Genomic DNA, 13,915 nt, shown 5'->3' with positions numbered 1-13,915 from the left:
AAATGGAGGAGGAAGAAGAAGAAGAGGACAGAAATGGAGGAGGGAGCCTTATGTGTGCCTGCAGAAGCAGAAAGTAGCATTTTTTTCTTTAATTATTTTAAAGCTCTCACTGCCAGCAGGAAGAGACTGTTTGTCTCCTCCTGCTGGCAGTGAGAGGAATTACAGACCATCACAGGGATGCTGTTGTAGTTCCATATATTAGCTAGCATGCTAGCTAGATAGCATTGGTGTGCGTTTTCCTGACTGAGTGCAGACACAGCTGTCTCCTGGTAGAATGTGTGGAGCAGGCTGTGAACTCAGTGAACTCTGCATGATGATTACTGTCCTCCACTGTGGACACTTCTCTGTCTTTCTGTTCTTCCAAACACTGCAACATACCGCTAGCTGCTGCGGGACACTCCGTCTCCATGGTGACGGTGACTCGCCTCTTTCTGGTGAAGCTCAAACATCACTGAGTAACACGTTTCAGAATGAGTCTGGTGTTTGTGTTTTTTCCCTCTCCTTCTGTCTTTCTGACACGACGCCACAGAGCGCACTTCTCCTCAGCTCTGCCAAATGTGTTAATGACACACACTCTCACACACACATTCACACACGTCGGTCCTGCAGTGTGCCAGACCGGATGGTACTCTAAGTGTGCCTGCCAACTGCTAACAGCTCTCCCGGAGTGGCCCTCACTCAGACAAACACACACACACACACCTCAAATTTCTGCCGTAGCTCCTCATTGCCCTCCTCGCCCTCTGGAGCGACCGGAACGTTGAAATATTCGCCTTCTTCTTGAGAGAGCAGCTTAAACCTGTGGAGGGAGAAAAGCTGTGAAAACATTCAGTCCATCAGCTCAGTGAGACTGAGGAACTGAGACTCTGAGGCAACATAGCCTAACATGTGAGCACCAGGACCTGCAGCCATCAATGAATTTCTATGCTTATGCATCATTAAGGTTTTTATCTCCATCTTTTACATCATCACTTATAACTGATCTGTAATAATTGATGATGTAATGCTCTGTGGAGTGGAGGATGGAACAGGAATCTGTTCTTCTTTGTGAGGAAACTGCTGACACACCCTGAAATCACAGAGAGATGAAGAACTTCAGGAAGCAGCCCGTCTGCTCACACATGTGAGGAGCTGCACAAAGAGCAGAAACTTCTTTTTTAACGGCATCTCTCCACCTCCAATGCTGGCATCTCATTAAAGAGCCTGACAGGGCGGCGTCAGCAGAAAGATGGAGAGATAGAGTCTGAGCGGCAGAGAGAGATAAAGAGACCAGCCGCTCCGACTTTAAACCAGAATCAAGGATTTCTCCCACAGTGCAGTAATGAACAAGGTCACCTTCAGTATAACTCCTCTCTCCCTCCTCCTCCTCCTCCCATCCATCCCTCCCTCCGTCAGGTCTCACCATCCATCCACGCCTAGTTTCTGGAGCTCCGAGATGCCAAATGACAGCGACCCCATGAAGTCATTGCGGCTGGTCAGGTCCCAGTCCCACACCTCCACAGACAGGCGGCGGTCCTTATCGTACTCCTTCAGGTGGCTGTGAGACGACACAGGGAGAAGCGCCTGACTTTCCAATGATCCATGCATGCAACATGTTTACAAGTCAGAGTTCACTCCAACAAGATTCTTTAAAATCAAAACAACCTGTCCTCCTCAGCAACAAGCAGCCATGTTCGGGGCTCAGCTGAGTGAGAGGCAGATGAAAGAAAAGGAGAGACGATGAATAAATGAAGACTTACAATTTAAAGGTCTCGTTCCAGGTGGGGTTGAGGCAGCACTTTATGGTCTTGGTCTTCTGTTTGCTCTCGCTGCGAGGATCTGGGATCAGTTTGAGCTTCACGTACGGGTCTGACAGACCATTTGGATCCATAGGAACCAGATTCCTCCCCTCTTTGACTGAAACAAAGACAGAAAAACACATGAAGGGAAGTCTGAGAGCCTTTATAAGGTCTGAGGCTGATCAACCAGCTGACGGCTCAAATGTCCCAGTGCAGGGCAAAGACACTACTGTATATACTTAGTTTACTAGAGAAAACAGGGCAGTGAGTAAAGAGGGTGATACTGTCTCAGGGGTTGCCACGTCTGTCTGTAGTGACTGTGGAGGAAGGTTGCCAGTTCCAACGGTGATCCCTCTTTTGTGGCTGGGGTATAAAGTCCCCCGCCATTGGACCCTGTGTGTGTGTGTTGGGATGCCTCCTTAACTTGCATCGACTATGTGGTCACCAACATTGTGGTGGACGTTCACTGTCATCATGTGCAGCCACCATTTTGGGCTGCCATGGAAACAAGTCCCCTGACATCAGAGATCAAGCAGGAGAGGGTAAATGTCATCATTCAGCTGGTAGAAACATCATAAATGACAGAGATGCAGCAGGAAACCATCACATCAGGAGGGCGTGTACAGTGAGACATAAAAACACAAAGACAACACATGACCGGGGATGACTTGTGTAAGATGGCAGACTAATGTATTAAATTCTGTGGCTGACAGTCTGTGCAGTACCCCACATATCCACCAGAACACACAAAGCTCAGCCTAGCAGTCTGTTCGGCGTGAGATAAATGGTGAGAAAACACGAGGAACATGGAGGCTGTGGCCGCAGACAGGCTCGCCCTCTGACAGACGAGCCTCTCACCGAGGAGACCCGGAGGTGTCTGCGAGGTCTCGCTGCTGTCAGAGCTTCATGCAGCGCGGCGCTCCGAGAGGTTAACCACAGTGAGGCCCCGTGGCCGCCAGCCAACCGTCAGTGGACCGGCTCAATAAATATTAGATGACGACTGTTAAAGTGACCATCAAACACTGCTGTGAAGAGGAGAGCACGCCAAACTGAGGACGCTCGGTGTATACAGCAGGCGGTCTGTGTGTGTGTGTGCCAAAGGCCTGCAGTGTGTGCTAATTGCAGAGAAGATGTGTGTGTGAGATAACACATGTGCAGTGCAGATAAGAGCAGCGTGGGCGTTGGCAGAGCGGCGCCTCCTCCTGAGACACAGCTGCAGCAGATGTTAGCAGCTTCTCCTCTCCTGCTGAACGTCCTCAGGACGGAGGCGCTCTTTATTCACACGGTGCTGCAGGATCTTCTGTAGGATCCTCCCACTTCCGGCAGCAGCACTTCAAGTCTGGATTTACAAAGTTCTGGTCCAGTCTCAGAAACACACATGTCCTACATCTGTTATACATTTCATGCAAACTGCTGACCAGTCTGAGACTCCGCCCACTGAAGGCAGCCACCACCTCTGAGTGAACATTTGATAAAGATACTGCAGAGATGACTGTCCTCCAAACAAAACCCTGCTCCATGACGACATGTGAGCTGGTCCTTCAGAATAACATCAGGCTCTGTGGGTTCAGGAATACATGCTGAGAGCCCCCATCAGTAGCGTGTAGTAGTAGTGTCTGTGAGGGTGGATGCTGCTCAGTCCGGTCTGCCCTCTGTATGAAGGAGCATCTGGATCACCAACATGTCTTTAAAGGTTTGGACTGTTTCTGTGTTCAGCTGGAAAAACACCCATTCTGCTGCTAGCTGGCCTTTTTTTCTGTCATCTCACAGCAATGAGTGAGGAAGCTGCAGACAGCTCCACACTGACCCCTGTGGACAAAAAGGAGAACTACACCTCCTCTAACATCAGCTCCTCCCTTTAATACAGCTGTTTTCAGTTCATTCTGATCTTTGACTGGCAGCTTGTGATCAGCTGTGTCAGACAGGACGTGCAGAGCATGTATGTTTATGTGGAGCATCATTTAGTGAACATGCTGTTCATGGATCACACAGATGAACAGATCATCAAATTCATTCAACATATTTACAGTGACCAAAACATTTTGGCCACAAACATGCTGCATTTAGTGTGTTTGGGTTTAGGAGAGGCAGAGGACCCCTGTCTGCCACAGCTGGACTGTGATGGATCAGTGCTGACAGACAGAAACCTGATCAGACTAACTGTGTGTGAGACAGTGTTTCCTCACATGGAGGTAAGCATGAAGTCTAGTTCAGCTCCTGTATCAGGAGGAAATGTCTGAAATAAAGATCTCTGCTGCCACCTACAGGTCAAACAGGGCACTACACACACAAGGAGTCATTCTATGTGGAGAGGGTCCCACAGTCTGAACCTTCTCTCCCACAGGGGGCGCTCTCCAACAATCCAGAATAAATGAAGACCAAAATGTGAAGTTCATGGAGTTAATTTGACAAGTTAAAAAAATATATATAAATATATAAATAGTCTGTGACACACCAAACAGGGGGATAAACCCAAGAGGTTACAAAAGGTGAAGCTGTTCAGATGATTGATGAATGAATTAAAAAGTGTCAAAGAAAAATTAAATCTTTTTCCTCATGTATTCAGCGAGCTAATCAGTGATCAGGTCTCATTGATCGATTACTTTGGCGTTGATTCAAACTCAAAGGAAGCCCAGGTCATTCCTCCCTGTTTTCCTGAAGCATCAGTAACATCAGACTAAACATTTAAACTCATTTAAACTGTGAAATGCTACTGAGCGGGTCTGAAGGTGGTCCTGAGGAACCAGCTGAGTCCCGTCTGTGTGTCACAGTCTGAATAAACGCTGTGTGAGGGGAGGCTGGCTGCTGGTGGAGGCTCTGTGGGTGACTGTGTGTGACACACTGTGTAAACGGATCAGACTCCTGTTTGTCCTGCAGCTCATTCAGCCGTCAGAACGCCATGAAGAGAAGCTGCTCCACACAGTAACAGGGTGAACACAAGGGATGGAAGACACACAAAGCACAGCTGATAAGGCCTGGCAGAGTCCTGACTGCAGGCTGCTATCGTACAGCAGACACGTCTGGATTCCCTGCTGTGAAGAGGAATCAGGATGGAGGGGGCCAAAACACACTTCAAAAACAAAAACACTGTAAACACGCAGCAGTTCTGTACAAAGACTGGCTTTCAAAATAATAGCATAACCTTTCAAAATAAGAGGAGAAAAAGCAAGAAGGTGATTTATGTCTATTCAACTTTAACAAGTTCCATCTTTCACCTGAAGAGGGAGACAGACTCCAGGTGTTGTTTCTGCACCGTGTGCGTCTGTGTGTGTGTTTGTGTGTGTGTGTGTGTGTGCGCTCACTGGTGACGGTGAGGACGTTGGTCTTGACCTCGGCGGTGATCTGGATGCGTCCTCTCCTCTCGGTGTGGTCCGTCCCGCACAGACTGGGCACGTTGGCCACACAGCGCTTATGGATGTTCATCATACAGTCTGCAGACACACACAGAGTGCGCTCAGAGTCATGTGACACAAAGACAGGACGTTTAAACACTCTACTGTCCCCATGAAGTCAGAGTCACAGTGCAGCAGCACCTGTAGCACTGTGTGTGTGTGTGTGTGATTCTCCTCACTGCTCATCATGACCTCATGCTCATCTTCCTCAGCTTCCTCATTCTCTGATTGGTCTATAATACACTTTTACAGGATAAACTCGTGAGTTTTGTGTACTGTTGTGTGTGTGATTAACAGTGTTGCCTCCATATGTCGGCACCTTCCCTGCCCTCTGCTCTCCATGTCACATCATGTATCGATAAATAATCTTCAGTATAAAGCCCTGATGAGTGTGAGCAGACGTACGGTCACATCGCATGCCCTGGTGTATGAGGCCGTACAGCAGAGAGCCGCAGTGGTCACAGAACGTCGGGCTGGAGTAGGTGTGGATCTTAAACTTGTGCTTCGCCCGCGGGTCCTAAAGAGAGAAAAACATGTCCGTCACACATCAGGACGCCGTCTCAGGAAACTGAACATTCATACATTGTTTTGAAACAACGTGGTTAAACGTGCGTCATCAATCTGTATGAAAAGCTTCGTAAAGAGCGGTGAGCTGCTCGAGGTGATGATGTAAGCAGGAACAGGAAGTGAAGGGGGCGTCAGCGCCCATGCTGTAATCTGATCCAGATATGCTTCATCAGAACGCCTTTGTTCACATCAGTTTACAAAGACCACACACACACACACACACACACACACACACACAGACAGACAGACAGACTCACACAGACACACACATAGATAAAGATAAATAAATTCAGAGGAAACATGTTTTCCTTCTCTGAGCTTATGAAGTCAGACAACTTTATAAAAAAGGTGAAATCACTGAGGTCGGAAAAGGGTCACACTGTTACTGAGAAAACCAACAAGACTCAGACCACAAGTCCACCATCATCTAACACCTGTTCACCTGATCTACACCCTCACACTGACACCTCTCCAACAGGATCAGTGGTCCTCCCATAGTCTGACAGTCTGTATGTGATGAGCTGACTGCCTCTCCTCCACCTGTCCTGGATAATAACGTTTACAATTTAGCACAGGATCATCCACAGAGTGTGTGTGTGTGTGTGTGTGTGCTGCAGCCACCTCCTGTTTGTTTGCTGCTGAGAGGCTGCCGGCTTCTTTACAAACAGAAATGATTGAACACATCCGCCCCGAGAACTCTGAGATCAATCAGACACAAAAAGGCAGGAAGACGCAGGCGTGAAATCAGTGAATGGGGACAAAAAAACGTCACTCTTCCTCCTCCTCCTCCTCCTCCTCCTCCTCTCTTTATCTTTGGTTGATGACAAATCAGTGAAATCAGAGGAAGGCGGTGGGTAAAACAGATAATAAACAGTTTGAGATGTGTGGAGCTGATAGAGCCTGCAGGCTGTGCAGGGGGAGCCTCCGTCAGTGAAACTTATTTAAGAAGTGTTTGTCTCCTTAAAGAGAGTCAAACTCCTCTGCCCACTCTGATTCAATAACAGGCTGCGCTCTAACAGCCAGCTGTCCTGATCAATAAACCAGACGCACCGCCACTGCACACCAGACTCTGTGATTCTTCTGCCTGTAGAGCTCTGTAGGGTGAGGAAGAGTGAGGCCTCCTCTTCACACACTGAATGTAACTCCTCCACCCATCTTAATCACAGCCTCTTCCTCCTCCTCTTCCTCTCTCCGAGGTGACCGTCAGTGCAGATTCCACCGTCTGCTCACACATACTGTTGAATATCATCATCATAACTGCCTGCTGAGTGACAGACTGTATGTAAAATGGATGTCAGGACATCAACAATAATCCCAGGACGTCTGCTGGGATTAACACATTCTGATTCTGTTTCATTGACAATGTTTTTCTCCCTATGTCACTGCTGTCAGCTGACTGCAGCACGCTGAGGCTACGACTCACACAGGCTCACCAACACTGGACAACAGAAGAAGAAAGGACACCGCTGGTCTGATGAGTCTCCACGTCTGCCGCCACGTTCAGATGGACGCTCTGAGTTTAAACATCATGACAGCATGGATGAGCACCGTCTTCCTGCAGGATCACACCCCAGGTCACACAGCTCACAGACCAGAGTGTGTGTCTCTCTGCAGGACTAAAGACTTGTTGTCCAGTTTTGTCCTGAGTATGCTCTAAAACCCTGTCTGCCATCTTTAAACAGGCCATCAGCAGACATGGCAGCACAGAGCCATGTCATCTGCATAGCTGTTACTAAGACAAGCACATCAAGGGTTAAAAAACCCAGAGGTACAGCACAGGTCTACAGGTCGAGAGTGAGTTCACTGTAATCAGGTGTCCTCCAGAGTCAGCAGATCTTAGTCCAGCACCTCTGGACAGAGCATCACATCCAAACCTGCAGCAGCTCTGTGATGCTAACATGTTAGCATGGACTGTCGGGGCTATAAAAAGAGGGACCAAACTGGTCTCTCTCTCACACACACACAGAGTTCTATAGCATGATGAGGCCTGAAATGTAGGTTTCATTAGAGGATGTCATCCCTCGACCCCCCCACAGGGAACCATTCTATTAACCTAGATCTATAATAGGATTCTTCTTTTAAGCATACATGGCTGACAGAACACAGCGGAGGGAGGAGCAGCAGGGAGAGTCTCAGCTCGTCTTCTACTCATTAATGAAATGTGCAGCAACATAAACATCTTTAATGAGTTTGAGGGAGCCTGAGAGCTTCGTCCTCCTCCTCCTCCTCGCCTCTGGTCTGCTATATTTAAATGAGCAGCCAGTTCAGAGCAGATCTACCTGCAGTCCCACTGAGCTGGGGTCGGAAGGCCATGAACTCATTAAGGAGACGACATGGTGGGGGCGGTAGGGCCCCGTAATTAAGAGCAGGGCCCCCCGGGTGGAATGACATTTAAATAGAGGATGTACAGAACAGAGAGGTGCAAATATAGAAATATATGGAGGGTCTATATGTGAGTCTCCTCCTCCTCATGAGTACAGAGAGGATAAAAGGAGGCTCCTGCTGCTCCCACACATTCACATTTAAACCAGATTCTGTCATAAACACACTATATGGACCAAAGTATGTGGATCCTCTGAGCGTTCAAAGGTTCCAGCCAACAGAGTAACTCTGGAGACTCTAAAGAAGTCAAACGATGAGTGAAAAGACTCGGTGAATGCACCACAGGAAGCTGAACAGCGTCTCCTGTGGATGCAGCTTGCTGAGACAGGAGGCAAGGACCCAGCTTAAAGACGTGAGGAGAGGCCTCTTCAGAGAGGGGAGTGAAATGACTGCACTCTGATTTACATTTAAAGAAGTGCTCAGCTCCTCCACAGAAAACCACTTAACAGCACTTAAGACGAGCGTCAGCTGAGACGCTGTAATGAGAGGTCGACACGACTTCTAACCTCAAACAGCTCTGAGTGCAGCACAGAGGATCCGTTTCATTTGTAAGAGTGGATTTACGCAGCAGTTAGAGACGCTGCTGTTACTCTGAGACACGTGGACGCCTCCATGCTAACAACGCTTCACTTTTAGGAGGCTAAACTTAGATCTGATCAGGTTCAGTCTTATTTTTATTCTGCTGTGATAAATCCGACACATTCTGACCGTTTAAATCATAACTCATCTTTAAAGCTGCAGGGCAGAGTTTTCATCTCCTCCTGCTGGCAGTGAAAGGAATTACAGGTCAGCTCTCCTCTGATTGGTCACAGGGTATGATGTAGCAGCAGTGGCTAGGCTAAGAGCTAAACTGACACAGCTTAATCCACATCACAGGGATGCTGTTGTAGTTTCGTAGTTCAGCTAGCAGGCTAACACAGATTAGCATTGGTGTGTGTTTTCTGTCTCCTGGAGGAAACGTGGAGCAGGCTGTGTGATCTGAGCACTGATGAGACAGAGAGAGGCTTTCCTGCTGATCATCTGTCATCTGTAAAATGTAAACGAAGTGTGTGTGTGTGTGTTACATCATTTCTGTCAGAGCAGGAGGAGGAAGGTGAGAAAAAGATGGAGGCTGCTCGCCCGTAACACCACCATCCACAGGTGATGTGTCTATTTTCTCCGTGTCGCTCTCACAGCTTCAGTGACTCATTTCTTGGTATTTCTTGGTACTCACATCTGAGGCGGGTCCTTTATCAGCGCCGGGACAGGAGAAGGTGACGAACTCATGGCAGCGTTTGTGGACCACGAAACAACACACTGAGGAGACACAAAGAAGAAAACCATCATCGACACTCACCTCCAAGATTTAATACATGACACACTGGTTATCAGATGCTAATGCTAACCCTGAGCTAGCTGTGTGTTGGTCACATGGTCTCTGTCACCTAACGTTGAGATGCTGATGATGTTTTACAGTCAGATGTGGTTTCAGAGCGCCTCCGCCTGTCACCACTGACTCACAGTCAGAGTGTCGCCTGTAACGCCTCTGGTTCCTGCTCTACCATCTGAAGCATATCTTTGTTTTCTCTCCTCACACACACACACGATCTAAATGAGTTGAGAGTGTAACGTGGCTCCGCCCTCCAGGTCGGTGGAGCGTGTGAAATCGTCGATGCACAGCAAGCCTGTCATCTCCACCCTGATCAATGTCAGCTGCACTGACAGGCATGGCGAACGGAGCAGCTAAAAATATCACACACACTCTGTTACATAGACAGAGAGAGACAGAGAGAGAGAGAGAGAGAGAGTGTGTGTGTGTGTGTGTGTGTGTGTGTGTGTGTGTGTGTACAGATGCACTGTGAGTTGTGAGCAGTTAAAATGAAACTTATAAACATGAGTGTTTGAGTAGAAGAAATCAAACTTTCACATCTGGAACAAGTTTCTCCTCCACTTTCTCAGCGACCAATCAGAAACCACCTCATAGACCTCCATGTTAAAACCTGACATCAAAAACCAACATGTTCCTATCTGCAGTGATGAAAGATCTTTATCTGTCACATGATCAGTCGGTGTGTTCTGATTGGTCAGCTCCATCATGTCTGCAGTCACAGAGCAGTCAGACGTGTGTGTGTGCAGAATAACTCAAGTTATTCAGACAGAAATCAGCTGCAGATCAGACAGATACTCTCTGAATGTTGGTCATGTGACCGCTGCTCACATGTGACTCCATCACGGCTTCCTGCTTGTTGCTGAGGAGGACAGAACTTTTAGTTTTAACTGAATCTTGTTGGAGTGAGTGAGTCTGACTGTTTACAGCTGCAGTATTTACACATGATGTACAATCACAAACCAAAAACAGATCATTTACCCACAGCTCCACATATATAGATCCGTTATTATATCACATTCTATTTGATTCATTTCTGTTGTGAAAGCTGCAGCCATCAGAGAGGTTAAGTTTAACGACGACTCTTTCTCCAACACACACATAAATCATGTGCACCTCAATGGTACTTTACTCCCACGCAATATCCTCTCTTTGGTTACACCACCTACACACACTGCAGTGATACTGTACCACACACACACACACACACAGACCGCCCACTCATTCCAGTGATATTGCAGATTGAATACACAGAGAGGGTGGAGGGACGGAACGAGCTGTGTGCACATATGGCTTCAAGGCAACTGCTCTTTTGGAGTATTGCTCCTGCCAAATAAAACACACACACAGATCCACACACACACACTCCGTTGAATGAAGGATGAAATGACCCCGGGGCCAAAACAACACCAAAAATAAAGTCCGACCTGAAAGGTGGCCTCCTTTTGACCAAATTAATCAGTGATTAGCTCCTTAATTATCCACACACACAGAGCTGCACCTGTTTACATGGTGGGGATTGGCTGGGACAGATGATATAACCTTATCATTTCCGATTAATGCAAATAGAGGTTTTGTTTCTTGTTTCAGTGGAAAGAATGATAAGTGACAGAGCAGCACGCACACAGACTCTAGATCTGTTTAATCGTTAGCCTCAGATCAGCCTGAAAAACTGATAAAGTCAAATGTAGGGTGAGCTTTTCATCCAAAAGAGCAGGAAAAGCATCATCTAGTGTTTCACACAATAAACTTTAGGCAGCACTGATTCTCCAGCAGAGTGTCATTAAAGCACAGCAGAAGAAGAGCATGGAAAGAAGGATGGGATGTTTGTCCATCTGTTTGAACGTTGGAGCCTTCCCTCTCAGATATGAGGACACGTGGTGACGATTTAAAACTGAATCCCAAAGAGCTGCTGGACTGTTGCAGCATCACCTGAGAGGAAGTGTAGCTGTTACAGCAGCCAACATTCAGCGGGACAGACGTAGATAGATGTGAGGTAGAACATAAACATGGATGAATGTGGTATCATGAACACTAAACTCAAACAGTCTTACTCAGAGACTGACACTGTGTTGGAGAGAAAGCAGACATCTCCAAAAACAATCATCCAAAGAAATGTATTATATTATTCAGTCAGTCAGTGCTCCTAACCAGGTCCCCTCTTCAGAAGCTGCTGAGAATTTACAGGAAAAACTAGATAAGGAAGCTCTGACACTCTCAGTGAACACCACACTGAGACCTCGGCCTCACCTGCTGCACAGAGACCGTGTGATGTTGACTGACCTGCTGGGAGTGTGGGAGAATACAGCACATGGTATCAGCCACAGCAGATTAAACCTTTTTATTCCTAATGTTTGTCCACAGCTGGTTAACGCCTTCTTGTCAGCTCCCCGCCGCACCCTCCTCTCTGGGCAAACAGAGACAGGAAGTCAGATCCTTCCTCACACCACAACCATCATCATCATCCTCCTTCCCGTCGACCCATCAAACTATCTTCAATTTTCACCCAACAGGCTAATGATGGAAGCAAGATGAAGACCTCTTCCTCTCTGATTAAACTAGTCATTCAAAGGCTCCCAGCCTCCTCCTCCTCCTCCTCCTCCTCCTCCTCCTCAGTGCCCTCTGTGTGATCGCTCTCTGACCCTGCTGTAGCTGGCACCCTGCCCAAGTGTCTTCATTATTCATCATATACATTAAAAATCCATGGACACACACACACACAGAACTGCATGTACGACACACCTGTCCCTCGTCTTCCTCTTTTGTTACATCACTGCAGCTTGTGTTACAGCGCAGCCACACTGAAGCACCTGAGCAGAAACACGGAGGATAAATCAGACCATTAACCACACCAACAGCAGTGTGTCTCTGCTCCTGACATACATGTGTGGACACGTCCTTTACACAGGAGAGGACGAGCCCCTTGCACGTGCAGTCCCCCCAACTGTCCACAGGACTCCACCCTTACAGGTCCTGACCTGCATCACACTCAGTGTCTGCGGTAATACTCAGTGATGTTTGGCTCCTGGTGACACTCACATGATCAGCTGGCAGGAACATAATGTCTTCAGTGTCCTCTCTGTGTGGACATATCTGCTGATGTCTCAGGTGTAAATATTTAATTATCAGGATGTTTCTGGAAAGCTTCTCAAAGCAGCCCATCACCACTGTGACAACACAACAGACAAACAATCACTGAGCACGCCTGCCTGGGGGCAGGACCCATCACCATGACAACAGAAAATGGCAGCAGACGGGTTCGAGTATAAAGTGTTACCTAAACCGAACCAGCTGCTTTTAATAACAAACTAGAGCGACGAGTGAGGAGGACTCCACCGCTCAGTCCTCCAACCAGCTGCCTTCAGCCAGCACTTTGACATCAGCTGAAGCGCTCGTCTAATCTGTAGATCCATCTGATAACAACAGATTTTCCTCCGTTTATTAATCCATATTCATACATTTAATTTCTGCAGGCACAATCAGTCACAGGAGTTCTCATAGGGCTCCAATAATTATTAATAAACTACAGCTCTTTGAAGTGTCCCACGATGAGCCGTTCCCTCCCCGGCAGTCACATGACTTCATTATGTAACGACTTACTGTCAATCAATATCCTCCTCCATCAGGATCTGTGTGTATCAATACAGTGTGGTGACGACAGCACGAGACACAGAAACAAATATGATATTAGATATCATCTGAAATGATTAGATTCCTCCTGAATGTTTCTGTTTGTGTCTCCTGTTTATGAAACGTTGGCAGAACATGGATGTTGTACACAGCCTTCCCTCTAATGAGCTGCCAGCGTGTGTGTGTGTCCCAGATTTCATGTTGTTAGAATCAGCAGCCAGGTTCAGTGACTGCATTTTGAGTCTATAGCTGTAGCAGTATGTCTCTCACACACACACACACACACACACCTATTCAGACTTTATATTTTGGCCTCATAAATGTTCTAAAATAAAAGATGAGCACTCACTGTACACAGCTGCCTGTCACTCCACTCTGTATTGAACACAGATCATTTGTGTGTCGGAGCTTTTTGTGAAAATTTATATTGATCATAAATCTGCTGACATGATGAACCTGTTGAAGGTGAAGGGTGGGCCGACACTCGCCTGTCACTGTGACCACGCCCTTAATTCTAATTTTGTTCACTGCAGCATTATAAAACTAAATGTATCTGTAAACATGTTTATTTCTGCTGTCAGGAACTTTTAACATTGACTCTATGAGCCTGTTCACACTGGGGAAATCAATCCGACTAGAGCAGGATTCAGGCCGTATCTGGATATATCTGGATTTAATTCAATCTAGCCGTATTGACTTACATCTGGCTCAGGTCTGAATGCAAATGCAGCTAACGAATACCACTAGCGACGTGATACTTCCGGTTAACAGGGACATGGTCCTTGTATATTACAAGGCAT

At 47.2% G+C, this 13,915-nt stretch overlaps 1 protein-coding gene across 4 annotated transcripts in view; it reads right to left on the bottom strand.

Annotated features, from left to right (window-relative positions):
- The window catches only part of prkcbb (protein kinase C, beta b), a 64,270-nt gene that overhangs the window by 37,877 nt on the left and 12,478 nt on the right, over positions 1–13,915 (bottom strand). For 3 of the 4 annotated variants that reach the window (XR_003671045.1, XM_028411258.1, XM_028411256.1), the window contains exons 3-8: positions 9,333–9,415; positions 5,576–5,687; positions 5,081–5,209; positions 1,740–1,896; positions 1,403–1,537; positions 703–799 (exon numbers count right to left, since the gene is read on the bottom strand). Coding sequence is in view for 3 of the 4 variants with exons in the window: in XM_028411258.1 (XP_028267059.1) it covers positions 703–799; positions 1,403–1,537; positions 1,740–1,896; positions 5,081–5,209; positions 5,576–5,687; positions 9,333–9,415 (713 nt within the window). In the remaining variant the exon portion in view is untranslated. Of the gene's footprint in view, positions 1–702; positions 800–1,402; positions 1,538–1,739; positions 1,897–5,080; positions 5,210–5,575; positions 5,688–9,332; positions 9,416–9,504; positions 9,659–13,915 lie in introns of those variants that run through there. The other variant, XM_028411257.1, reaches the window with a different exon arrangement.

Source organism: Parambassis ranga, chromosome 8 (assembly GCF_900634625.1).
Source record: "Parambassis ranga chromosome 8, fParRan2.1, whole genome shotgun sequence".
NCBI lineage: Eukaryota > Metazoa > Chordata > Actinopteri > Ambassidae > Parambassis > Parambassis ranga.
Note: the sequence above shows the minus strand (reverse complement) of the source record. Positions and strands in the feature narration are given on the sequence as shown.